We start from the raw sequence: 27,197 nt of genomic DNA on the forward strand, positions 1-27,197 counted from the left end.
GGTTCCATGGATTGGGGGACAAACATATGTATATGTATGTATGCATGCATATGTAGGTACTTTGGTTGTGTGCTGCTTTCAGTTTAGTCGATTCTTCGGATTTTGTCAATTATCATTTATTTCTATAGGCAAATTGTTCAGCAGCGCGGCAGTCCAATCGATAGCACAGATTGTAAATACTATAGTCACAAGAGACAACTTTAGACTTGAAAGTTTTGAGTATTAGGCGGAGTAACAGAAATGGGAATTAACAGACAGAAAGAATACGTAGATGATAAGATTAATGTATGGTTTTAGATATTAAGGAAAAGTCATTACCAATACTAAAAGAAAGAAGAAAAACTACCACTGAAGGCCACTCATTCACACACCAATCGACACTACACTACCACTAATCTCAGCACAAGAATCCAAGTGAAAACTTTAGATAAAGATCATGACACATATCTAACAATCAAAAGACACAAAAAAAGATATTGTATCTGAAGATGGAATGTAAATACCAACAAAAAAAGACACCAATCAGAAGCAGAAGAAAAAAATCACCTTACTTTATAGAGCTATAAGTGGACGAACGCGCACAGTACACACTCACAGCCAAAATTATAGCAACAAATTGTATAAGAAAATCCACACCAAAAAAAAAAACACACACACACACCCACACAAAAATGTAGTCTTAAGATCGGAAAACATGAATTTTGCTCTAATGCGTACCCAAGGAAAATCCAGGTAATTAGTTACAACCGAATCGAAGGTAAAGTCAGTGAGAGAAAAAGTTAAACAGAATACCAAAAAGGAAAGCAAATCAAAGCAAAAGAAAGGCCTAAGCGAATGAAATCAGTAGAATAATTATACAAAAACAAACAAAAATAGTTGAAAATAATTGTTGTCGACCCGAAAAGAAAAGCAAAAGAAATATGCAAAAGAAAACCGAAAAGAAAAAGCCAAAAAATTGTGTAAAACCCCCCAAAAGAATAAAAGATGTTTGTGAAATGTTTATAAATAAAATGGAAAAAAAAGAAATATGAAAAAAAATTACAACAAAGTTTTTATAATGAGAAAAAGTTGTGGAAATAACCGAGGGGCACTGCTGCAGGAGGCGTGGTACTAATAAATGAAGCGGTAGGCGTATTTTCAGGAAAGGAAAGACACTTTGCCTTTGCCAAGAATTCTTTTTACTAAAATTAATCCTGAAATTTAGCTAATTCTGACGGTAGAGGGAAACTGCATGTCCCGTGCCATGTACCTATAAAAAAACAATTTGGGATTTGTTTTGGTCAATTTTAATAACAAATCAGAAAAAATTTCCTCATCTATCGCCTTCCTTTGACATCCAAAAAGTAGTCTTTTGTGGCCATTCGATTAGTTTTGCCATTGGGACTCCGTATCAAGTCCTCCATAATAATGGCCCCGCCATTCAACTGCTTGTACTTAGCATCCGTGTGATCTCTCACATAATCCACAATGTCCTGGGCTTTTAGATCACTTCCCTGCTTCTTGACGACAGCGGCCGCAGCCTCATCCCCATTGATTTGATCCCAGACGCCAAAGGCGCAGACCTCGGCGACGTCTGGCATCTCGGAGATGATCGTTTCGATATCATTCGGATAGTACATGATGTTCTGGTACTTCAGCATGTCCTTTTTCCGTTCCACAATGTACAGAAAGCCATCGTCATCCATGTAGCCGAGGTCCCCCGTGTGGAACCACATCTGAGAGTCGCGCACCTTATGAGTTTCCTCGGGATTGCCGTAGTATCCTGCCCAGTGCTGGCCATTCCGGATGCACACCTCTCCAACCTCATCGGGACCCAGGGATTCCCCCTCTTCAGATATTATTTTTGCCTTCAAGCCACTCTCCAGGCGACCCACAGAGTTGGGTTTCTCATCAAAATGATAGTTCATGGTGGCCATTGCCCCCAATTCCGTGAATCCATACACGAAATGCAGACAATCGCTGCTCAGGCGACTTCTGATGAGATTCTGTGTCTCGACGGAAGCGCGACCCCCTCCAAATAGGTAAAACCTGAGGCTCGAGAAGTCTGCGGACTCGAATTCCGGAGAATTAGTCATCATTGCCATGTGGGAGGGCGCCTGTATAATCCATGTGATCTTGTGCTCCTCTATGAGCCGCATCATGTACACAGGATCGAAGACATTATCTGCGATAATCCTTGTAGTGCTGTAGACTGCCGATGTGATGGTTGTCAAGACCCCAGTGATCCAGTCGAGGGTGCTGTGTGAATACTGAATATCCGATGTGGTTAGGGAGCTAAAAATGAAATAAAAGATAAATATACATCTAAGAGATTGTATCTTTAGTACTTACTGGCAGCCGGCTAGTATCTGTCGACTGTTGGTGATGGTCACCGCCTTGGGAATGCCCGTGGTGCCCGAGGAGCAGAGTATCGCCAGCGTCTGATCGATGCCGTGCTCCAGTTGGACGGGCAGAAAGTTCTCCCCGATGGGGGATGAAAGTATCTGCTGGATGGGCGTCGATCCATTCTCTGGATGGTTCCGCATCGTAACGATCTCCACACCCTCCATGTCCCGAGTGGCTTCTCTCACTTTCTCGTACTCATCTCCGTCGCAGAAGACGATCCGTGGCCGCGTGATGGAGAAGAGCTTTTCGATGGTACCCCGATCGTAGGCGATGTTCAGCGAGTGGAAGGCGATGCCATTGAAGAAGCAGCCATACGCGACGGCAGGGATATGGGTGGTATTCCTGGCGATAATCCCCACGATATCCGACTGGAGGAGACCCTTCGTACGCATATACGAGGCCACACGCATCGCATTCAAATGGAGTTCTTCGCGGGTGAGGATTGTCTCCTCTGTTGTGGATATCTGGAAGATACAGATGTATCTCTCCCTTGATGATAGATGGAATCAGATACTCACTTGGGCAATCAGCTTCGGGTGCCTCCGCATCTCATGGAAGATAATCTCCCCAATGGATAGATTCGGGTCAAAGTACTCTTTGATCTCTGATCCACTCCAGATCTTAAGGTCTCCATCGTAGGAACTTGCGGGTACGTAAGGCATGCCGTGCTCTTTTCTTGGCTTTCAATCTTTTCAAACTGTTGATAATTTGCGAGTTCCTACGTTCTTTTATACCAAAATAATAACAAAAACAAAAGATAATCCCAAAGATTGCAACGAACGTAGTGGAAGATATGAGGATGGTCCAATCTCAAGGCTTCTTTTCTTTCACCATTTCTGTTTACATAGTTAACATCACACACAAATTATTCTGGGGATGGAAAATTTGATGATAAATCCGCGTTAATACTCGTAATAACAAGTCATGGGATCTTTTGAATTAGCTTATCACATGAATAACATTTCATTACATTGTAGAAGTCCAAGTCCAACTTTCCGCCATATCATTTTATATGTTTCTGCACCGTGGGATCTAGATATCTATATCTAGTGTCTTGTATCTGCGGGGGAGCGTTTACAGAATGACAATCCAATAACTACCGTTGACGTATCTTTGCCTTGCCAGAGATTGTGGTGTTATCTATGAATTACGATGCTTACAGCAGAGCAATTGGAGAGGTCAGAAAACATTTAAGCAGCTAAAGAAATAGGTATTTTATGGTATCTATTGATGGGGAAATTACATGCGCAGGCAAAAGTAGATCCCTTTTGATGTCCTTTTCTAAGGTATATGATTAGTAATTATCAAAAGATTTGAGACATGGACGCGGTTTCTATTTCAATTTCTAAAACGAATTCCTATACAAATCAGAGAGAAATTAACTGTATTTATTTATTTTCCCACGAGGAGAGAAATTATTATTTCTCTTACTATTATTATTATTATTTCATATCTTTCTTCGCTTTTTTTTAAAAGCGAACCAAACATACAGTGTGCAGTGTGACCGAGAATGCTGAGAACTTAACCCACTAGGGCCCCCTTATTTAAACACAACTAAGGTTAAACTGGAGTGTGGAAAATAATGCTGACATATAGATATATTTTACCTGAACCGTAGTTTTATGTATAAAAAAATAATAATTTATAATCATTTTTGCGTAACATTGAAATACCTATTGGCTGGTTGACAATGGGCTAAACATTCATATTGGCGCCATGTGTTAAGTTAAGTTCTATTTATTGCCGGTTTCTAGTGGCGAAAAGTGTTGCTGCAAACAGGCGCCAGATGGCTATTCAGTGAAAAAATAGTTCCAACATGAAGCACTAGATGGTGCGTGCAAAAACGGAAATTCAAGATAAAAATTAAAAAAAAAAAAAAATTAAATTGATTTCAATACAGTTAATGATGAAAATAAACCTAGAAAAATGGGTAAACAAAAATTCACAAAGCATAGATCCCAAACATTCTCCAAAATATGAACGGAAGTACCTAATTTTCCTTAAATTTATTTAAGCATAATATGACCCATACACACACCTAATTACTAACTAAATCACCTTTTAAGCCCCCCAAAAGCTCCACTATTAATTCAATAAACGTCTCAGCTGAACCATTACACAACTTTGAATGAATAATCATCTGATCTGATCATTGGAGGCTGCTGACAGCAAAATGGTACATCTCGTGTCAAGCGAAAGCGTTTTGTCGTCGAAATATATCCGGACACTTTAACTGCTGCTAAATTGCCGACTAATTTCGATTCCATTCCATTTCCAATTTTGCAATCTTTTGCGTGACCTTTAAATAGGAGCCGCCATCAGAGACCTGCCGGCAGTTGCATCAAAATGTTGAATCAAAACGGCAGCAGTAATCCCTCTACGAAGTACGATTCAAAGGAGCACATATGGTGCGGGGCCCGGCAGCAGGGATTCCACAATGAAGATTTGACCATTGGACAGATCATCTTTCGACAGCTGCAGCGCGAGCCCCAAAGGATATTCCAGATATCGCACTCGGATAATACGAGGCTCACGCGTTGGCAGATGCTGGAGAATGCCTCCAAAATGGGGGCCTATCTGAGGGGACAAAAGTTCATAAAGGAAACGGATATTGTAGGTCTGATGGCCAGGAATACGACACATGTGGCAGCCGTGGCCTATGGCTGCCTCTTCAACGGCACACCCTTCCATGCCGTTAATCCGAATCTCGAGCAGAAGACCATCAGGGATCTGTACAACATCACGAAACCGCGCATCCTATGCTGTGACAGTCAGGATTATGAGAAGATCAAGGACATGGCTGGATCGTTGGGTGCCATAGTTCTCATAGTCAATGGAAAGATTCCGCATGTTGCGAGCATCCCAGAGATACTGAAAACAGCTGTAAATGGAAACTATGAACCTTCAGAGTTCGCTGGGGGCATAAACCGCACCATGGCCATCCTTTGCTCTTCGGGCACCACAGGAACCCCCAAGGCGGTGACCATTTCCAACAGTCGCAAGCTCTTCGAGTGCCACAGGTACGCCCAAACGAAAGATACTCTCAGAGTGCACGGTTTAAAGATACTTTTTGCTGTAGCTACCTGTCGCCCAATGATGTCCAATATGCTCCCAGTACCCTGGATTGGCTGACGGGACTCATTTCTCTCGTCACGGCTGGAGTTTATGGCACTGTCCGTTTGATATCCAGCGAAATGTTTAGCCCTGCACACTTTTTGGAGATCTGTGAACAGAATGAAATCTCGTGGACCATTATGGCCAACTCCCATGTGGCCATGTTGGCCAATTGCCCGCAAACCAAGGCCCAGAAGTTGAGGAGCCTGCAGCACTTGCTCTTTGCAGGCGGCCACTGCCTTGTGGCGACTCTCAAGAAAATGCAATCCTTCCTGCACGGGCAGGGTATCCTGAGGAATGCCTATGGCCTGACGGAGCTGGGAGCTCTCGTATCCTACAACTATGACACGCAATCGAAGCCCGAATCGGTGGGTCGTTTGATGGCCAACATTCGAGTGAGGATTGTCGACGCCGCGGGGCACAATCTGGCGGTCAAAGGAGTGGGGGAGATCCTGCTGCACAATGGACAGCCGTGGAGCGGATATTTTGGCAATCCCAAGGCCACGGCGGAGATGCAGGACCCCGCAGGATGGTTCCACACGGGTGATATTGGCTACTTTGATGAGGATAACTATCTGTACATTGTGGAGCGGAAAAAGGACATGCTAAAGTATCTGGGAATGATGTACTATCCGCATGAGATCGAGGAAGTGATCGCCCAAATGCCTGATGTCTCGGAAGTCTGTGTGTTTGGCATGTGGCGCGAACAGGAAGGCGATGCGGCCGCTGCCTCTGTGGTCCTTCGTCCTGGCAGCCGAATCCAAGCCTTTGAGGTGGAGATTTTTGTGCGGGAGCACATCTCCGTGCCCTTCAAGCACATCCATGGTGGGGTGCAGATCGTGCAGCAGCTGGCAAAGAGTGCCAATGGAAAGGTCAATCGTCAGGCGGTGAAAGCGGACTACATAAAGCGGAGCTCCTCCTCCTCCTCATAGACAACCCACAGAGTCATGGCATAGATACGCAGATATAATTCATGCGGCATAACGAATGACTAAGCGAAAAAGAGTTTCACTTTTCAAAAGATACAGATACAAACTGTAAACCGCAAGCACTTTTGCCCCCTCTCACAAGATACAACGTATTTACGCGGATACTATCTAAACTTTTCACTGTAATATGTATCTGGCACACCAATAAAGATACATCTTAATCCGAATTAACAATTACACAAAAGATTATACAAATTACCACTGGAAAATTATACTTTTGTTGCTTAAGAAAACAATTTTTAATTTTGAAAATAAATTTTTAAAAATGTAATAAATAAATAAATGAAAATAAAACAATAATGTATTTTTGGGATGCCTAACAAGTATCTAAATTTGTTTTAGATACTAAATTTGTTTTGGTCCTATTTCCTTACTGTAGATATCTAGTAATCTAAACCAATATCTGTTATCATTAACAAACCACACAAAAAGATACTTTTTTATAAAGAAGAAAAACGGCTTATACTATTAAATCATATATGTATCTTTTGGATACGTTATAGTGTGCAAATTGATCTCTAAGCAAGTAGCTGCAATAGTAGCAAGTAGCTGCATCAGCACTTTGCCTTTTTATCGCTGGCCTATAATTTTCAAATCGAAGATTGAAGTTCATTTTCCAATAACAATAAGCACGCGACGAAAACGCAAACAAAAGAAAATTTCCCATCGAGTCATGAAGGCAGCCAGCCAGCCAGCCAGCCTCTACAGACGATGATGATGTAACATGCAGTAGAGTACCCCCTGCCCCTGCCACCCTGCCAAGTGCTGTGTCATGCATTTAGAAGATTCATTGAGATCGCGAACGGCACACACACATATGTACATTTCTAGAACTGCTCGTTCAAAAAGTGCCACTGGTCATTGTAATCTCAATCATGTGTTTCTGGGTTCTAATCAAAACTGAGTGTAAGTGTAAAAGTGAGGGTAAATCAACATGTAAGTGTAGGTGCAAGTGTAAGTGTAAGTGCCCACAAACTTATCTAAAAACAACAAAAAATGCAAATGCGAATCTCTATAAAAACACGACTGCAAGTCGCCAATTGTCATCAGTCGAGTACCAGACCTCAAATAATAGCAATACAAAAAGCATCAGAGGCAATGCCTTACGTACCCGCAAGTTCCTACGATGGAGACCTTAAGATCTGGAGTGGATCAGAGATCAAAGAGTACTTTGACCCGAATCTATCCATTGGGGAGATTATCTTCCATGAAATGAGGAGGCACCCTAAGCTGATTGCCCAAGTGAGTATCTGATTCCATCTATCATCAAGGGAGAGATACATCTGTATCTTCCAGATATCCACAACAGAGGAGACAATCCTCACCCGCGAAGAACTCCATTTGAATGCGATGCGTGTGGCCTCGTATATGCGTACGAAGGGTCTCCTCCAGTCGGATATCGTGGGTATTATCGCCAGGAATACCACCCATATCCCTGCCGTCGCGTATGGCTGCTTCTTCAATGGCATCGCCTTCCACTCGCTGAACATCGCCTACGATCGGGATACCATCGATAAGCTCTTCTCCATCACGCGGCCACGGATCGTCTTCTGCGACGGAGATGAGTACGAGAAAGTGAGAGAAGCCACTCGGGACATGGAGGGTGTGGAGATCGTTACGATGCGGAACCATCCAGAGAATGGATCGACGCCCATCCAGCAGATACTTTCATCCCCCATCGGGGAGAACTTTCTGCCCGTCCAACTGGAGCACGGCATCGATCAGACGCTGGCGATTCTCTGCTCCTCGGGCACCACGGGCATTCCCAAGGCGGTGACCATCACCAACAGTCGACAGATACTAGCCGGCTGCCAGTAAGTACTAAAGATACAATCTCTTAGATGTATATTTATCTTCTATTTCATTTGTAGCTCCCTAACCACATCGGATATTCAGTATTCACACAGCACCCTCGACTGGATCACTGGGGTCTTGACAACCATCACATCGGCAGTCTACAGCACTACAAGGATTATCGCAGATAATGTCTTCGATCCTGTGTACATGATGCGGCTCATAGAGGAGCACAAGATCACATGGATTATGCAGGCGCCCTCCCACATGGCAATGATGACTAATTCTCCGGAATTCGAGTCCGCAGACTTCTCGAGCCTCAGGTTTTACCTATTTGGAGGAGGTCGCGCTTCCGTCGAGACGCAGCATCTCATTAGAAGTCGCCTGAGCAGAGACTGTCTCCATTTTGCCTACGGCTTCACGGAATTGGGGGCAATGGCCACCATGAACTATCATTTTGATGAGAAACCCAACTCTGTTGGTCGCCTGGTGAGTGGCTTGAAGGCAAAAATAATATCTGAAGAGGGGGAATCCCTGGGTCCCGATGAGGTTGGAGAGGTGTGCATCCGGAATGGCCAGCACTGGGCAGGATACTACGGCAATCCCGAGGAAACTCATAAGGTGCGCGACTCTCAGATGTGGTTCCACACGGGGGACCTCGGCTACATGGATGACGATGGCTTCCTGTACATTGTGGAACGGAAAAAGGACATGCTGAAGTACCAGAACATCATGTACTATCCGAATGATATCGAAACGATCATCTCCGAGATGCCAGACGTCGCCGAGGTCTGCGCCTTTGGCGTCTGGGATCAAATCAATGGGGATGAGGCTGCCGCCGCTGTCGTCAAGAGGCAGGGAAGTGATCTGAAAGCCCAGGACATTGTGGATTATGTGAGAGATCACACGGATGCCAAGTATAAGCAGTTGAATGGCGGGGCCATTATCGTGGAGGATCTGAAACGGAGTCCCAATGGCAAAACGAATCGAATGGCCACCAAGGCGTATTTTTTGGAAGTTAAAGATAGAAATTAGGAATCAGAGGAAGCAACGAGAAATTATTAGAAAAAAATACGAAATAAAGAGTAGAAAAATACTATAAATAATATCGGCAAAATACCCAAAAAAAAATTATATTAATAAATAATTAATAATAAATAATTTTGAAATATAATGCTATTGAAAAAAAAGTTCTAAATAATATCAGAAAATATAAGTTAAAAAATATCAGAAAAAATATTGGTAAAATATAAAGAACACATTCCAGAAAATATTAGAAATCAACTAACCCATTTAATTTACTCTTTAATCTGCTATCTCTTTATATTTAACCTCTCTCTGGGCTTTTGGAGCTCTCTCTCGCTTTCTCTCTCAACTAAGTGACGTAGCAAAAAACCGTTTGAAAAACGCAAATCGCAATCGTAATCGGAAACGGTTATGGCGCGATAAAGCGTGATAAGATACGATATGTAAGGCGCCGGACAGCAGCACAACACACGCACCTGAACCTAAAGAGGAACCTCTCGCCAGTTGCTGTAGAACGTGCAAAGCGTTTGGACCCCGCCATAGACATCCGACATTCCGGAGAAAGCAGAGCGCTTATCAGCGGACGGACGGACGGACGGACCTTTCATTATGGAGCGCTCGAGCACACAATTCGATAAATATACGAAAATATGGAGTGGACCGAGGCCGCAAAGCTTTTTCGATGCAGATTGCTCGATTGGTAAAATACTGTTTGCATTTATGCGAAATCATCCATCGAATTTGTGTCAGGTAAAGGCTCTCCCCCCCTTCTCTAGAGATCCCTACCCAATTATATATTTCCTCAACAGATCTCCGATACAGAGGGCACTGCCTTGACCAACGGAGAGGCCATCTCCTTTGGCATTCGGATTGCCCAGCAGCTGAAAGCCTTGGGCCTCAAGCAGGACGATGTGGTGGGTGTGGCAGGCACAAATACCACATATCTAATGCCAGTGGTGCTGGGTTGCCTTCTGAACGGCACACCCTTCCATGCCGTGAGTCCTTGGCATGACGAGGACACCCTCAAGCACTTGTTCTCCATCACGCGGCCTAGGATCATCTTTTGTGATGGTCTCGTGTATCCTCGCATCAGCATCATTTCCAGGATGTTCAAGAGTCATGTGTACACCCTCAAGGATCATCGTTTGGGCATCCCTAGGGTGGAGGATCTGCTGGAACCCACCAAGGCAGAGCTTTATTATGTGTAAGGAAACCTTTTCCCTTTTGTATGTCAACGATACAATATCTGTGTTTTTGTTGCAGTCCCGAACCGCTGCTCTTGGGTGGCGATCAAACGGTGGCCATTCTGTGCACTTCGGGCACGACAGGACTCCCCAAGGCAGTGACCATAACCAATGCAGCTTGTCTATTTGATTTTGGGTAAGAACTACATTCCATTCCAGGATCCGTTCCCTCTCTAATCCCTCTCCTCTCCCGTTTCGTGTAGCTTTGTCACGGGCCAGGATGTTCTGTTATCCTTCAGCACCATCGACTGGTCCGCTGGCATGTTTCAGATGCTCTTCAGCGCCTGTCATGGCTCCACGCGCATAATCACAGATCGCGCCTACACCCCCGAATATCTCCTGCAGTTGGTGGAAAAGTACAAGGTCACGCTCCTCACATTGGTGCCACAGCAGGTGGCGTCTCTCATTAAGGCTCCAACGTTGAGCAAACAGCGACTCGCGACCATTCGTTTCATCAGCATTGGCGGTGGCAATTGCTATGTGGCGAATGTCCTTAAGATGCAGGAATATCTCCTCAATGGACAGATATCCTATGGCTATGCTCTCACGGAAACCGGGGGCGTTTCAGCCAATATGGGCGTGGCAAAGCCATCATCTGTGGGCAGAATTGTGCCAGGGGTGAGGGTGAAAATACTGGACGACGCTGGCCGCAGTTTGGGGCATGGCGAGACGGGTGAGATCCTCCTGCACAATGGCAAGCAATGGAATGGCTACTATGGCAACCCCAACGAATCGAAGCGGATGCAGGACTATCAGGGCTGGTTCCACACCGGTGACATGGGCTACTTTGATGATGAGAACTACCTGCACATCGTGGAGCGTAAGAACGAGATGCTGCGCTTCCATGGGGCCCAGTATTGCCCCCACGAACTGGAGCAAGTTATTGCCGAACTGCCGGATGTGATCGAAGCCTGTGTCTTCGGTCTGTGGAACGATGTGGATGGCGATCCAGCGGCCGCTGCTGTCGTAAAGATACCTGGCAGTCGCTTGAGCGAAATGGACATTGTACAGTATGTGGCCAAGCGACTGGTCGTCACCCACAAGCAGCTTCACTGTGGCGTCTTTTTCCTCACGGAACTGCCAAAGACGGGCAGTGGCAAGGTCCTGCGGCAGCAGGCACGCGACCAGGCTCTCGGGAAAAAGTGGTCCGACTACGGCAATGGCCACTAGATCCATTCAAATAGTTTAAGAATTCTGTTAGGCTTAAAAAATGACTCACACAGTCAGTATTTAATTCCATGCGCGGGCAAAAGATACAACCAAATAAATTCCAAACAAAAAAAAAACGAAAAACATTTTTGATATCATTTTTTTTGGTGGGTTCGTTGGCGGCTTATCTGTTGATGATTAGAGGCCGCCAGGTGCGATAGTTGCGGTGCGATTGAATGATGAATTGAACGATTGAACGATGGCCAAGAGGCAGGGTATAAAGGGTGTAAAGTAATTCAAGGGAACAACACACATGTTAGAGGTCAATCGTATGAGCAAGATAAGAGGGTAAAATGTTGTAAGAGAAATATCTATAGGAATGCCAATTAAGATTATCAGTTTATTGAGTCACAAAATTAATGAAAATCCATGCTCCCAGCGGTATTCTTTATGGGTTCAAGTCTTAGGGGATTACTGATTTTGTAAGAGGCTTAATATATCTAATAAGAGGATATTAAAAGAGACTCTACTCTCTAGAGTTCTTATAAAAGAGTGCAATTAAAGATTAAAAATCATTATATAACAAGTGAAAGTGCGATAAGAAATGACAATGATAAATAAAATAAATAAAAAAGTAAGCTATCAAATTTGCAGGCTCTCACTCACATTTTGTTTTATTCAATTTCATTTTTCTTCATCTGTTTAATATTTCAGTTTTCCTTCAGAATCAGTTTTAAAGTCTAGATTTTTTGTTAGTTCCGTACCGGACCCGTATGTACCGTTTTAAAGCTATTGAGTTTCCCCAATTTGGAAGACATTTTATCACAAAACACTGACAGAAATCGAGACCCAAACACTTCGACAGGAAACTGATTTTTATTTCGCATACAGCTAATGTATTAAGATATCACATACAGTTTTCGAGCCATATATTAAAACACAAACACATTTTCAGCCATTGAGACACAAACTCTTTAACAGAAATTTATTTTCTTCACATACAGTTTTAGAGCCATATATTAAAACACAAACACATTTTCAGTCATTGTGGCACAAACACTTTTTGAGACATTGATTTTCTTTACATACAGTTTTAGAGCCATATATTTAAACACAAACGCTTTGGGAGCCATTGGGACACAAACACTTTGAGAGCCATTGATTTTTCTAACAAACAGTTTTATAGCCATAGATTAAATCACAAACACTTTGGGAGCCATTGAGACACAAACACATTGACAGCCATTGATTTTTCTCACATAAAGTTTTAGAGCCATAGATTAAATCACAAACACTTTGGGAGCCATTGAAATTTGTATCACAAACACTTTTAGAGACATTGATTTTATAACTCAGTTTTAAACACAAACACTTTGAAAGCCATTGACACGCAAACACTTTGATAGTCATTAAATACGCAAAACAAAAACATGAAAATAAATCAAACAAAAAAACTCTGAAGAGAAACCCTCTTAGCATCTGCTCTCTTTTCTGATAGCTCTCTCGCTGCATCGGAACACACACACACATGTTGCTTTGTCCACACGCAATGCACGCACGCACGCAAAAAAAATTGAGACTTCTCAGGCATTTTGGTGGTTTGCACAGCTTATTTCGTACAGCCAAACGAACATTTCACTTTCTTTGCACTTTTCACTTATTTCACTGCACTCGCACACATTTATTAACACTGTTGGGTCTCGATCTGACATTTTGCTGCCATTTTTGGAGTTTGAGGACACAATTTGCCAAATTTGTATCGGAACGAAAACGAAAGCGACTTTTTCAGCTGCTGGCGAGTAAGCTTCTGATCAGCCGCCGGCTTGAAGCGCGCAAATTTGAGGGAAATTTAGGGGAATTAATTTAGGAAATTTAGGGGAATTAATTTAGGGAATTGAATTTCAAGGGAAATTTAGAACAACAGTTGAATAGAGGAGGAATAGAGGAATGAATAGGGGACATTTTGAGGAGAAAGCTTTAGGCAGACTGTGTTTACAGATTAAAGTCGCTCCTTTGCTCTACCGAAAGTTCGATCAACAGTTTGAGAGTGACTTCATTGAAATGTTTTTTCAGAAAATCTCCACTGCAATCATCAATCAGTGACAAAAATAAACAACTAGAGATAAAAATGAATTTAAAGTGCCACCCGTTTGTCAGTTCCCCTATAATCTCCCCCGTGAAAGATAACATTTTGGCAGATTCAAAGCCTCCACAAAGAGATCACCTGAACAGACAAACAGCTGAGGGAACTCATGTTGAGACCCTCGCAAAGGGAAGTACATACTTAATGGAAACAAACCCATTTACTTTTGTCCCAAATAACATTATTATGTTGATTGACAGGCCAAGAAGCAGCCGTTGTACGTGATCTTGTCAGCATTGCAATTGGATACTTTGTGCCCCCAAAGCATGCCCCATGGCCCATGCACCATGAGTGACATGTCTGCTCTGGCGACTGAGTCATGGATCGATGTGTGCAACATTCCCGAAATAAATGTGCAACAATTAAGCGGCCACTTAGAGGGGCAAAGAGTATTAATTTGGTCTCAGGGATCAGTGATAATGATCGCACCAGCACACACACACACACACACACACACACACACACCACTCAATCCCCTCCTCTGGGGTTGATTGACAGTTGGGAGAGCAGAGAGACTTCTGGCTGGCTCTTTCTGCTGCCGTTTTATACATACGTATGTATTTTCAATGTCAAGTTCAATGAAATCCGATATTTCTTATAAATAAATTCATTTTCTTGTGCATCTGGCGGATGGGTGATCATGTCTCTGGCTCCTCAGAAACCTGCTTCGAAATGGTATCCAGGAAGTGGCCAACCCAGGCAGCGCCAATGGGCATTAGTTCTGGCGTTCTGGCAGCCACTCAAAGCCGCCTGGCGCCTCCTTCGATCTGCGACTGCGTTTCTAATTGTCATGCAAATACCAATTATCATTTGTCAGTAAACGGCCACTAATTATAATCTGTGTGTGGTGTTTTTGTGGTGTACCCACGCTCTTTATTTTTTTATGCGATTTTCTTGAATGATTTCTGATTGCTGATCAGATCTCAGATCCAATCTCTCTCGCTGATTAATTCATTAGCCACTGTCGACCAGTTTGTCATGTTACATGGCACTGCTGGCACACCACACCAATGACTGCCACAGAGTCTCCGTCTGGCATAATTGGCATTTATTAATCGTGTAGAAAATATATACACACACACACACACACTTAGAGAACGCTGAGAGATTTATAATAGTGGCAACTAATTTACGTCTCGCTGAAGGACTGTTTAATTCCGATTAAAATTTGCATGTGTCAAAGCAAATCATTCACTTTGGGTTCTCTCTCCCATAACTAATTTCCAGTTTTCAGTTCCTGTACTTGTCATCTGATTGCCCATTCAGAACCTTTTGGATGGTAGAATACTCCTACAAAAACCATGCCTCAGCTAAAAACGTATTAAGTCATCTGTAACCTTTTTTATGAAGCAGAAAATCACAGGAAAATGCTCTGTTAATACCCTCTTTCCAGTACAAGGCCCGAACAACTTTGACACATTGCTGTGCAGCGTATGGAGGGGCCTTGCTGTGGTTGCTTTGAATGAAGGTGGAGCGGGAGCTGCCTCTAATGGAGGGGCAGGGAGCGTTGGCAGCCTCTAATAAAGGAGGGGCGGTGATAAATAGTATACAATTTATGGCGCTTAAATTGCAGTCATGCGCATGAGGCGGCAATGGCTAACAAAATCACATCCTCCCTATCCCTATCCGTTTGCAGACCCTTCCCTTTTAACCCCATCGATTGGTACGATTGCTGCGGCTTAGAGCGGATGTTTGGTGTCAAAACACAAGCAAGCGGGGCTCGCTGCATTTTCTATGGAATTCTATACCGGACCTGGGAGGGATCCTGGGTCCCCTGTAATTTATGTGCAACGAAAAACAAGAGAGCAGCGCGCGACGCGTACGATTGGGGATCGATTGGGGATCGTGCGGGCCATAAAAACTACTACAGCTTGTGTTCGGTTCTGTTGTGTTGTGTTGTTGGGTGCCTTTATCAATTTGTGTTCGAAAGTTTTTTCCTTCTAAGCACGAAGCAGCAGGCAGCGGGCGGGGCAGGAGATCATAAAAGTTGCAGCCAGCCTCTGCTGAGGCCTCTGGAAAAGTAGGAAAAATTTACATAATTACTGCCTGGCGGGTGCTTTGTGGAGAGGCCGCCGCCACCGCCCGAACGTGTCAAAATGAAAAGTGTTGCATGATTAGCGAGTAAATTATGCCGCCGAGGCATAAATCTAGTCTGTGAAGATAATCAAATAAAATGTGGCGATTAATAAAAAGATGAAGATGCAACCCACAGAGAGCAGAGCAACAACAGGCTCTGCTGTCTGTAGTCTAGGAGGAGTCGCCTCCTTTGTGCTGCAGATCTGCTCACCATCGACTGGCGCCTGGAGCGTGCGAATTTCTCGTTTTGCCGCCCCGTTGTGGGAGGTGTGAAGAATGGTTAGACGGTGGGCAGGGCATGGACAGGGGCAGGGGCAGTGGCAGTGGCAGGAGAGAACTCTGGCAACATGTTGCCCCTTGGCTGGCGGTCGGACATGACACATTGTTGTTCGCATGAAGCATAACTTGGTCAACAAGCGAAACGATCGCTGGTGAGATGATGCCACAAGTTGATGATGATGCCGCTGCAGATGATGAAGCCTGCGGCTAGATGCAGCAGATTGAAAACCGGCTGCTGAAACGAACACTGAAAGAAATGGTGGCGAAATGAAAGCAAAATGGAAGGCTTAATTTTTAACGATTTTAAATGTTATTTAAGTGGATTTTGATTCAGAATTTTATTTTTCTCAGCTCATCTAAGGGATTTTCATGACGTTTAAATTTGCTTTAGCTTGAAGTTCCATTTGTTTCGTTGCAGTGTCGAACATATTGCCGAGATTGCCGCAATAGATACGATTCCTTAACACCATCCTGGTCTTGGGGGCCAAAAAGTTGCTGTCGCCGATGTTGTTAAGAGCAAAGTGTTGTTAGCCAAGGCCCAGGCTCGGGCTGCGTCTTTGACTTATTTTTCACTTGTTTTTTTTATATTTTTTTCATTTTAGCGGTGGTTTCGTATTACCGTTCGACCAGCAACAGCAGCAGCAGCCGAAGACCGAGACCCGGTCAAGGTCTCATCTGCCCCAAGTGTCTCTTTAGCCAATTCCATTGAGAGCGACCATTTCATTGAGCCACCAACCAGTCCGTGGCATGGCATTCCACAGACAGTGGACTTCTACTCTGGCATTGCATTTCCTGTCGCATGCGCCATATAAATTAGTTTTCCATGTTCACTTGTCACTTGTATCGGACGGAGCCCAGACCAGCCGTTGAACCCGTTTGTTGGCCCCCGGTCATTGCGGGTGTCCATTCCACTTAGAATCGAAAACCCTTATCACTAGACGACTCTTAGGCCTCGTCGTCGTAGTCGTCGTCGCTTGCAGAATTTGCAATCAATTTTGGCCAAGAAGCCAACTAATTGCTTTTACATTTTATTTATTTATAGGGGCTCCTACACACGCACCACGACACCACGAGACCCCAAGCCCCATTGATAGCTGATAGCTCCATATATAGGTCTTTTGGCCTTGAGTTTAGACCCCTCCCCCCTTATAATGATTACGGTAATCAGAGCAACTAGTTAGCTAAATGTCGTACCTTTACTATGGGGAGAAAAAGGCTTTACTTTACGCCGAAACACTTTTACTTGCTTATCGCTAAGGCCATAAATTATGTTTTCCTTCAAAGAATTTTCCTTGGAAATTATGCAAATGAATGAATGACAAATTATCTTCTGTATTGTGGGGGCCTTATCAAGTCCCAAACATTCCCTCGACTTTCTCATTCGAATTTCGAATCCCGTTTGCTGCCGCTGGAGCTGCAACACGCACAAGGTCCGCGGCTCGAACCCGGGCGGGAACAAGTCTGAAATCATTTTTTCCTTTTTCAATGTCAACTTTTCATTTACTCCCATTTACATTCAATTTTTATATCATTTTAATGAGCCGCGTTTTATGATAATTTCCGGAGTGTGTGCTGGTATTTATAAACATTTCAATATTCTACTGTTTTACGAGCTGCATGTCATCATCACAAGCATGACTTCGACTCCCTGTTATTTTTATGGCCTTTATTCTGTGGGCCCACCCAAAGAGGTGAAGGTTGTAGGCAAATAGAAAGTACATACATATGTACATATGTACTTCCATATATTGAGGAAAGTGCTCCGAGAACCATCAATTAAATGGAATATTTATGATGTTGTGCATTGAACTTGAAGAAATTTGAAGGAAATTTGAAGATATCTTGCTTCTCATGCACAAGGTTACCGGCTCGAACCCGTGCGGAATCAACTTAATCATAACCAAATTGATTTGTTTCAACTTTTTTCTACTAAAAATCTTCACTTTATCTTCATTTCATCTTCATTGTTCTTCCTTGGCTAAAATTTCATTTCCTTCGAAAAATTTGATTTTACCTTAAAAATTAGTAAATCAAAATATTTGAAAGCTTTTTGTGCAAAGCTTTTTTTCTAAAATGAAATAAATATTCATACAAATAGTTGGAAAAGCATTCAAGTCGAACCCAAGACACAACACGTTCATCAGGGGATGTAGCTCAGATGGTAGAGCGCTCGCTTAGCATGTGAGAGGTACGGGGATCGATGCCCCGCATCTCCAGGATTTATTTTTTTCACTTTTGGTTTGGACTTTAATTCTTTTTCATTTTCTCTTAAGTAATGCATTTTTGCTAGGGGCTGTATTCATAGTTAACCCAAAGTCGGCCGTCTGGCAGTTTGATTGACATGCTCTCCCATCGTCCACGACATTTGGTGTCCAATTATTTAGTAAATAGAATATCATGCCGGTTACAACTACATTTCACACGCTTTTCCCAACTAACTTCCAGTTATGCAATCGAGTTTTGGCTCTGGTTCTGGTTCTGGATCAATGCATGTAGCTCTTTAGGCTGTCTCTCCATTTCCCGGGTGTGCGCCCAGCCAGCAGAGCAGGCATTGCAGCTAATCCAATTAGGTATCATTCATCATGTTCACGCAATGCAGGCCATGAACTAGAAATGCAACTAAAACCCCGGGACGGACCCCCAGGCTCAGTCCAGCCAGCGGGTGGATCGGATGGGAAGCCAGAGATTCTGCGGATAGAACGTTTTGACATTTCCGTCATGTTTCGGATGATTGAAATCTGTTTAATTAAATTTAAGTTTGGAATGCGTTAATTTTTCTAGATTCTTTCTCCTTTGGTATTTTTTCCAACGATCTGTGAGAGTATAACCCCTGCTAAGAATGCCTGATTCCTAAGATAATCCCTTGATTTAGCGCCACTCGTGATTTTTATCTCCAATTCCATTTGCATGGCCTATTCCCATATTCATTAATAAAACTATCTAATCTTTGGCCACCACTTGACTTTGGTTTGGCAATGGCATTGGCATTGGCATTGAATGGCCAATGGCTGCAACCGAATAGATTGGGGGGCAGCAGCTGCTGGGATACCCACTCGATTGGATGTGATTGTGGATCTGCATGAATCAGCGGTATAATGCGGTGTGTATTCTCCATACGTCACGTAGACCTGGGGCTGCAAGTTCCCCAAAACCCGAATGACATTTTGTGCGAAAGCAAAAAAAAAAAAAATCAAATAAACAGCAGCAGACGTAGGCGAAAAAATGCGGCTGTGATGGGGTAGTCGCACTTGGAATACTCTACGAGAATGTAGAAAGGCTCGTACTAGTTGCATCTCCCCCTAAACAATCTCATCTACTCTTTTTCTATGTTTTAATCCATTTAATGTCGCATGAGCTTTACTGAACTCATTTTCGATTGCGGATTATAGCAGCGATTACGCGACTCATGACGAAAGGTAGACAAAAACGATGTGTGTGTTAGTGCATGTCGGCGCCAGCCGGTGATTCTCTCTCTCTCACGGATCGAATGAACTCTTCTAAGCAGCCGAAGCAATTGCTCGCATTTAAAGCTGACAGGGACAGGTGAGAGGAGAGCACAAAATGGCTGGATAATGATGAGAGCAACCTGTGTCGTAAGCAGCTGGGCAGGTGGTGTATGGGAGAGCGTGTGAGGAGTGTGTGCGGAGTGCGGAAATGCAGAGCGCGCGACAACTGACGTCATCCATCGGCCATCTCTTTTATGCTTACGCCAGCGTTATGATCGAACACGAGAGAGCGTTTAAGTTCGTTTTTATGTTGCCAAGAGAGCTTTTCGTTTGGGTTGGTTTCGTTTTCACTTTTTATTTTATTTCGGCTGCTGTGTGTGATGGATCAGACAGAGGTGGGGGGTGGTGGTTGGGTGGCTTATGGGGCGGGAGCCTCGTGTTTCGTCTATTCATGCGAAAAATCCACCAGACCCCAGGCCAGCCCAGCGTATGAATGAATATGAAATGTGGGAACAAATGAGGCGAACGGCAGCCAGCAATTTCGCCATTTCAAGGCCTACGTGACTTGTCTCACACACATGGAAATGGACTGCGACTGCGGTTCTGGCAGACAGACAGACGGACGGGGCCAGGCAGGTTTCGTCTCTGGGTGCAGAGTCCCCGTTATTTGAGCGTAAACTAGCTCAATTCGCATTTATTATTTAATCGTCTCTCTGCCACCCCACACTGGGATCACTCTCTCTCTCTCTCTCTCTCTCTCTCTCTCTCTCCTTCTCGGTGAGACGGCCACATGATCTGTACGCTTCTGGCACGTGCTGACCGTGCTGGGTATTACGACAGAGAAAAAGGTCTTTGACTGTTGTCAGCTGATTCTAACTAGAGAGAGGGAGGCAGAGAGAGAGAGAGGGCGTAAGGTGTTATCTCCTTTTCACCTGCTTGACAGCATAATAATGATGACAATCGGAACAAAACGGTAATTTAGGGAAATTTCCAGTGGTACCATAAATTCAAAGATAAGATTTGTTTTGTGTTTTTTTTTTTAATATATTTTGAGTTTATTTACAGCAGCTTTGTTTCAGTTTTCTCCTTACCTTTCTCTTTTCAGTCTTAAATTATAAATACGAAAAATATTAAACTTTTTTTTTTGTTGTAGTATCTGGTATCGTACTAGTAGAACTCTTATGCTTATAGATCAGGAACTTTAGCTTTTCTTTTGTGTGGTGGATCGGTCATCACTCTCTCTTTCTCTCTTCATAGGATGCTTCTTCGCAGGAACATCAGCGGCAGGAACAGCAGACAGTGGCTGTAAAGTTTATATAGAATATTATAGTGGGAATCATGGGGAATCAGGGACTTATCTTATAGCGAAAGATATATTGAAAGCCATGCCAAAAAATATATAAATGAGTGAATTGTGCTAAATTTTGTATAAATTTATTTCAACGTGCAAAATGCCATGCAAAAAAAAAAAGAGATATATATAATGCTACTCCTCTTACCACTCTTCAATCTATAATAAAAAAATTCGAACAACCTCTCGATATTTTTTGATATTAATGTATTTTTAATTTTATTTTGTTTAGTTCTGTTTTGCTTTGCTTTCTCATGCTCTTTTCTCGTTCTACTCACTTAGATGGAAACGTTTTTTTTAAGTATAACAAAGATCTGTTAGTTCTAGGGAAACTTAATCTAGTAGTCTATAAATAAATAGTATTTGCAAATAAATAAATAACTCAATTTTTACATACAAAAAACTACTGGCTATAATTTCACGCTTATCTCTGGCCGATCGATCGATTCGAAAATAAATATAAATTACATACATATTAGTTTGTTTTGCTCAAAATGTTTATAAATAAAAATACAATTCTTGTGATTTGTGAGTTTTTTTTTAATCGTTTTCATAGTACTTAACCTAGGGACTAAAACCGTGTGTTTCTATGTACAAGAAGGTTCTCTCAACATATTCGAAATTTTCTCAGCTTCGTTAACAGCGATTACAAACGATTCAAATGATTTAAAGCGTACTCTGCAAGTTATCGTTATTGTTTTCAATGTGGTCGTATTTTTGAGTATTTTTTTCATCGTTCTTCAAGAGACTCAAGTATTTCAATAGACTTTCTCTTATTAGATCTGGTGTTATGGCCTGCGATTATACATATACATATCTGTTCTGTTCTGTTGTCGGATGAGCGTGCAATTTATCGTACATTTCGATGGTAATTCTAATCCAATTTTTTGGGGCGTTCTTATAAAATACTCGAGACTCCGTCGTAATACATTTTGATATTCATCATGTGTGTGTGTTTATGGGGGTATCATCGCTGGGGGGACAATGGTCCGCTGCATCAAAAATACTTTAGTAAACCACAGTTCTTGGGTGGATATAACATATATATACACATATGTATGTATGTATGTATGATGTATGGTGGTGTGTGGTGTACTTTATGTGCGATGTGATGATGATGATGATGAAGGTGTTGTTGGAAACTTGCAAATTACAATATCGTTCGCATACTCTCGGTATCAACTTTTTACACTGAATATTTCTTGATTTTTCTCTCACTTTTATATTAGTTATTCGACTTGCTTCCACACTTTGTACTTTTTTAATTTAATATTTCATTTCCTTGTTGCCAAACCAATAATGAAAAATTTTCAATTTTCCAACTACATAAACAAATATAAATTTTGTAAAACCAAAAATATGATTTAAAAGAAAACCAAATAACCAAAAAAAAATTAAATTTTGTTTTAAATAAAAAATTATATTAATTCTGTTTGCAAACAGTACAAAATGTGAGAGATAATGGTAAAAATAGTTAATGCCAATCAGAAAAAAAAAATAGTTGAAACATATTTAATAAAATTTGGAAAAATTTTAGTCTTAAATTTTTTAAACGTTTTTTTTTAGTTCCAATTTTTAGGTGGAAAATAAATGTGAGAGTTAGGGGTAAAAGTTAAAAATTTTGATTGTTGATTTGAGGAAGGGGAAAACTCACAAATCGTAGTACAGCGAATCATCGCCTGCTGCGGCGCCGCCACCGCTGCGCGCATGCGCCTCGGATGTGGCATCCTCGTAGCTGGCATCCTCCAGGGATCCCTCGTCCTCGTCCTGCTCCTCCTCCACGCTGCTCATGCGGACATTTCGCTCCACCCGATCGCTGGTTTCGCTTAGCGCCATCGATGGCAGCGGGGAGCTGCTCTCCCAGTGGGTGTCGGAGGGCGTGGCCAGGCTGGTGGCCATCGTCGTCGTGGTGCCGGGACGCTGCTTGCGCTGCTTGCCACCGTTCAATGCTGCCCCTCTGGTCTGCTGCAGTTGCTTCTTGCCTACCATCGGACGCTGCTTGCCGCCCTTCGGTGGCTTCTTTTTGCCACCCGGCTGGCCATTGACCGTTCGCGGACGCTGATGGACGGCCTTGGGCAGGGACGAGGATGCTTCTGCTGCGCCTCCATTCTTTTTTGCACCATTCTTCTTGCCACAGTTGGGTGGCGGACCACCCTCTGCCGCCGCCTTGTCACGCAGCTCCTTGCAACGCTGTGCCTTGGGGCCGCGCTTTCTCAGCGCTCCAGCACCGCCCGCGGGTCGCTTTGGGCAATTGTGCTGCTCCTCGCTTTCGTGGAGCTTGCACATGCGTCGCTTCTTCTTTTTGTTCTGCTTTGGATGCAGATGCGGAGGGGGATGCAGGGAACTGCTATGGCTACTGCTACTGCTATTGCTACTGCTATTGCTGGTACTATTACTAGTGCTAGTACTAATGCTACTGCTAATATGGCCGCTCTCGCTTTGACTACTGTTACTAATACTAATCAGGCTACCGGCACTGGCCGCATGCACAGGCACTGCAATGCCACTATTTCTGCCAGTTGTGGAGGAAGTAGCAGTTTGCTTTGCACTTCCTGTGCCTGTGCCTGGGCACAACAAACTGCTACTTCCCCCACAGCTAGTGGTGATGGCAGCACTCGCACTGCTGCTAGTGCCACTCGTGCCACTTCCATTGCTGCTACTACTGCCACTGCTGCTGCTACACTCTGGTGGCTTCTTGAAATTCACCGCATCAATCAATTCAATCAGCGGCTTGCCCGTATCACAGAGTTGCCGTACGCCATGCTTGATGCGATTTGCCCCAAAATTCTTGGCTATCAACTGCTCCACACGCTCTTGCGGCACCGTCTCCGTGATGGCATTCGTGTAGGTGGTTAGCTTGCCCAGCGAACGGCTGGCCGGGATCTGTGTCCGCCGGGGCTCGCCATGACGATTCAGGGCCAAGTAGTAGACCCTTCGGGCATTCGAGTTGTAGGTGGAGGAGTATGTGTTGTAGTTCTGCAGGCCCATGTTCTCGTTGAAGACACAGTCGTCGGTGAAGTCTTTCTGCAACAAATCGAAGAGCTATCATTAAATGATTTGGCTACAATAATTATCGAGTACAAGTAAAGTAAGAGCCAGGGTGGACTTAAAAACTATTAAAAAGTCATGGAAAAGGATTGGAAAGTAATTCAAAGCAATAGGAAACTATCGAAAGTGATTGCAAAGTGATCGAAAGAGATTGAGAGGCATGTAAGATCCACCAAAGGTACATCAAATCAACGAATGCTCTGCCGTTTTGCGTCATGCAGCAGTGCCACTCTGTTGCCTCTGTCCCTAGGCTTCTACAGAAGCAATGTCCACTAAATGGAACCAATGTTAAACCCTTTTGGTGGCTCAAATAAAAGGCCACTTCAAAGCGGGGCATTCCACAAGAATCATTACCAAAAACGAAGCCCATGCTTTGAATTACCAAACAGTTGTGGCCAGGGCGGCGGCGTCTATTCTCTTTTGTCTATCAAATTGTGGAATCTCTGAGATAAATGCGCTCATTATCACAGGATGTGCTCCCTATCGGTGTTGGCCATCCAGATAGCCATCGATTCCTGGCCTCAAACCCCATAAACATTTCTACTTTATGAATGCCACATGACAGCCAGCCAGCGCCGGCACACAAAGGACAACAACAACAGCAAACAGCAGTTGAGAGAAATCGAAAAGAATTTCCAAATCCGAAAAAGAAGGAGTGAAATTTTCACATTCGTTTTAGGTAGAAATGTAAATTTCAAGACCAAAAGAAAAAGGATGCCTGGGAGGGGATGGGACGGGATGGTGGCCTTTGGAGATGTGCCGACCGACTGGCAGACGGGCAGGGCAGACTGCCTGAAGATCAAATTCAATTAACAACATTGAATTAATTCGCTTGTCAGGCAATTAAAATTGTTTCGTAAATAAAATGGCAAACAAAGGGGAAGGTACCGCAAAATGTCGCCGATTAAATTTAGAAATTAATCAGGCTGAAGTCAGGAGCGAGACGCGATCCAATCTGATATGAAATGAGGCATCAAATGAGGCAACAGGCAACAGGCAGCAGGGGCGATTCACAAAGATTGAGGCACAAAATGTTGACGCCATCAACAAACGTTTTTTGAGTTGTGTTGTTGTTTTTTTTTTTGTTGGGGGTTGGAGGTTGAGGTCGTGCCGCGACGAGACACATTTTTGTGACATATGTGACAACAAAGTCGGTGCTAGTAGGGCTGGCTGGCTGGCTGGCTGGCTGCTGCTCTTTCCCCAAAGAAGACTCCTTCCTCTTTCACTATTTTATTGTGTGGCACAGTCTTTTATGTTATTTCCTAGCATTTGGATTTATTTTTAGTTTTTAGTGTCTTGCAAGTGACAATTTTTGCAGACAGCAAAGGGAAATGAAATGAAGTTGTACTTTGATAAAGAAAAAAAACACACACACTCAAAGAAAAAGAAGAGAATTGAATCGATATCTAGAGAGCCATTAGCTCTAAGACACCTCTCTATTGGCGCCAGGGCCAAGGGTCAACCGGTTGTTTCTCCCTCTCTCTATAGATAAAAAAAGAGTTTCCAGAAAGAAAACACCTACAAGCGGAACCACTTAGAGAATCATCAGCGCCGCGTGACGCGTTCCAAAGGGTCGTGAGATATCGCCACTAAACAGGACAATAAGCATGATAATGATGCAACATATTCATTGGGCAACGACGACCATTAATTGGACTCCACGAAAACCCTCACAGCGTGTGGTCTGTGGTCTGCCCAGAGAACAAATTATGCAAATTAATAAGCCAAAAACAACATTTTAATTGGTGACTCAGCCAGGCAAGGGGTTTTCGGATCTGCGGGGGGTTCTGAGAATTTATGAATTGGCAAACCATTTTGGGAGGGTTTCAATTAGCATGCAAATCACCTGCCAAGTCACAAGATTGTCGCGAAAATTATTTAAAATATTAAAATGTAATGAAATGCTGTCACGAGGCGGCAAAATCCATTTGCTAGAGTAATTTCTTTATAAATAGAAACACAGGAAAGAACAGAACAGAGCAGAGACTCTGAAGAGTCTTTCGTGAGTAATTCACAACCAAAAGTTGCAATAAAAAAGTGTAAATTATATGTCTGTGTTCGCTGGCAGGCCGGACGCGCTGGGGTCGCCAAAATAAACAACAAGAGCCAGCCGCCCACTTGACCAACTTTCGAAGATATGTTGGCGGGCGGCTATGCAGTGCGGCGCCTTCAAAGGGCTGCAACGCCGCCGCTGGTGAAGCGCATCAATCAACACCCCAGCAGCAGCATCCACCACACCACACACCGCAAAGTATCTTTCAGATACAAATCGAATGCCTACTCGCGATGCGGCTGACAGAATTGGCACAGTCGCTTCTATTTCGAATGCGAAAAAGGTCAAAGTGCCATGCGACATCGACAGCGGAAAGAAATGAAATAAATTCAAGCAGAAACAAAAACCCAAAAACCAAAAACCAAAATGTAAAAAACACTAAAAACTAATGTCGCCCGAAATGCAATCACTGTTGCATGGCGCCAGACCAAAAAAAGGCAGCATCGCTCCGCATCTCGCTCCGAGCGTCACAGCGGGATAAAGTGTCACATTAATTGTGAAAGGAAGGCCGTCCAGGCACAAAGGACCCTCCAAAAGGACAACCGATATCACTTGGCACTTGGAAAGGTTCCTCCTTGCTGGCTGCTCTTCGCTCTGTTGCTCCTGATCGTGTTGCTTTGTTTTTGTTCACATTTAATTTTTTATTTATTGACTGGCAAAGGAGAGCTCTTCTCTTTCTTTTATGTGTGTTTGTCGGGGTTTACCTCAATCTTTTAACAGTTCCTTTGTTTTGGGCTATTTAAAGAGAGAGAGGTTTGTTTGCGGAGGGGGGGGATAAAGAGAAAATAGAGCTATCGGCAGAAGAATTGCAGAAGCGTGTAATTGTAATGCGAAAAATAATTTCACTTCATTGAAGTTCACTTAAGGGATGTCTGTATTTTGCACTCTCTATCCTGACTATCAGGGCTTGTCAGGGATTTATACATACATCATATATTTTTTTTTTGGTTATAATGTTTAGCTTACTTACCGAGCCATAGACAGCGCCACAGGCATCCATGCACAGATACAGGCATGTGGCCACACTCTGCAGCTTAATGCGTCCCACATCCACAGTGGAGCGCTGGAGAATCGCTGCAAAAAAAAAGAGAGGGCGCAGA

General features: G+C 43.4%; 5 protein-coding genes and 1 non-coding gene across 11 annotated transcripts in view; 4 read left to right on the forward strand and 2 right to left on the reverse strand.

Moving 5' to 3' along the window:
* Positions 1–1,268: 1,268 nt before the first annotated feature.
* LOC111069894 (4-coumarate--CoA ligase 2-like) lies at positions 1,269–3,082 on the reverse strand. The gene is made up of 3 exons (XM_022360081.2): positions 2,904–3,082; positions 2,332–2,849; positions 1,269–2,274 (listed from the first exon to the last, which is right to left on the reverse strand). Exons 1-3 carry the CDS (start codon positions 3,045–3,047, stop codon positions 1,317–1,319), a joined length of 1,620 nt encoding a protein of 539 aa, XP_022215773.2. The 5' UTR covers positions 3,048–3,082; the 3' UTR covers positions 1,269–1,316.
* Positions 3,083–4,731: 1,649 nt separating this feature from the next.
* On the forward strand, positions 4,732–6,737 carry LOC111070061 (probable 4-coumarate--CoA ligase 3). Its single transcript, XM_022360361.2, has 2 exons — positions 4,732–5,405; positions 5,465–6,737. The coding sequence occupies exons 1-2, from the start codon at positions 4,732–4,734 to the stop codon at positions 6,429–6,431; spliced, it is 1,641 nt and encodes a 546-aa protein (XP_022216053.2). The 3' UTR covers positions 6,432–6,737.
* Positions 6,738–7,521: 784 nt separating this feature from the next.
* On the forward strand, positions 7,522–9,419 carry LOC111070002 (4-coumarate--CoA ligase 2). Its single transcript, XM_022360288.2, has 3 exons — positions 7,522–7,730; positions 7,785–8,302; positions 8,360–9,419. Exons 1-3 carry the CDS (start codon positions 7,587–7,589, stop codon positions 9,315–9,317), a joined length of 1,620 nt encoding a protein of 539 aa, XP_022215980.2. The 5' UTR covers positions 7,522–7,586; the 3' UTR covers positions 9,318–9,419.
* A 274-nt stretch (positions 9,420–9,693) lies between these two features.
* On the forward strand, positions 9,694–11,822 carry LOC111070020 (4-coumarate-CoA ligase 1). The gene is made up of 4 exons (XM_022360315.2): positions 9,694–10,058; positions 10,118–10,512; positions 10,572–10,688; positions 10,756–11,822. Exons 1-4 carry the CDS (start codon positions 9,918–9,920, stop codon positions 11,720–11,722), a joined length of 1,620 nt encoding a protein of 539 aa, XP_022216007.1. The 5' UTR covers positions 9,694–9,917; the 3' UTR covers positions 11,723–11,822.
* A 6,520-nt stretch (positions 11,823–18,342) lies between these two features.
* Trnaa-agc lies at positions 18,343–18,415 on the forward strand. The gene has a single exon. It is a non-coding gene; the product is annotated as a tRNA-Ala (tRNA).
* A 2,344-nt stretch (positions 18,416–20,759) lies between these two features.
* LOC111070153 (rho GTPase-activating protein gacF) overlaps positions 20,760–27,197 on the reverse strand; it is a 54,728-nt gene continuing 48,290 nt past the window's right edge. For 2 of the 6 annotated variants that reach the window (XM_022360499.2, XM_022360498.2), the window contains exons 3-5: positions 27,068–27,171; positions 22,651–24,038; positions 22,451–22,534 (exon numbers count right to left, since the gene is read on the reverse strand). In XM_022360499.2, the coding sequence (XP_022216191.2) occupies positions 22,471–22,534; positions 22,651–24,038; positions 27,068–27,171 (1,556 nt within the window). In that variant the 3' untranslated portion in view covers positions 22,451–22,470. Of the gene's footprint in view, positions 20,949–21,209; positions 21,989–22,450; positions 22,535–22,650; positions 24,039–27,067; positions 27,172–27,197 lie in introns of those variants that run through there. The other 4 variants (XM_022360500.2, XM_022360502.2, XM_022360503.2 and 1 more) reach the window with 4 other exon arrangements.

This window comes from Drosophila obscura, unplaced genomic scaffold, assembly GCF_018151105.1.
Source record: "Drosophila obscura isolate BZ-5 IFL unplaced genomic scaffold, ASM1815110v1 contig_4, whole genome shotgun sequence".
Lineage (NCBI taxonomy): Eukaryota > Metazoa > Arthropoda > Insecta > Diptera > Drosophilidae > Drosophila > Drosophila obscura.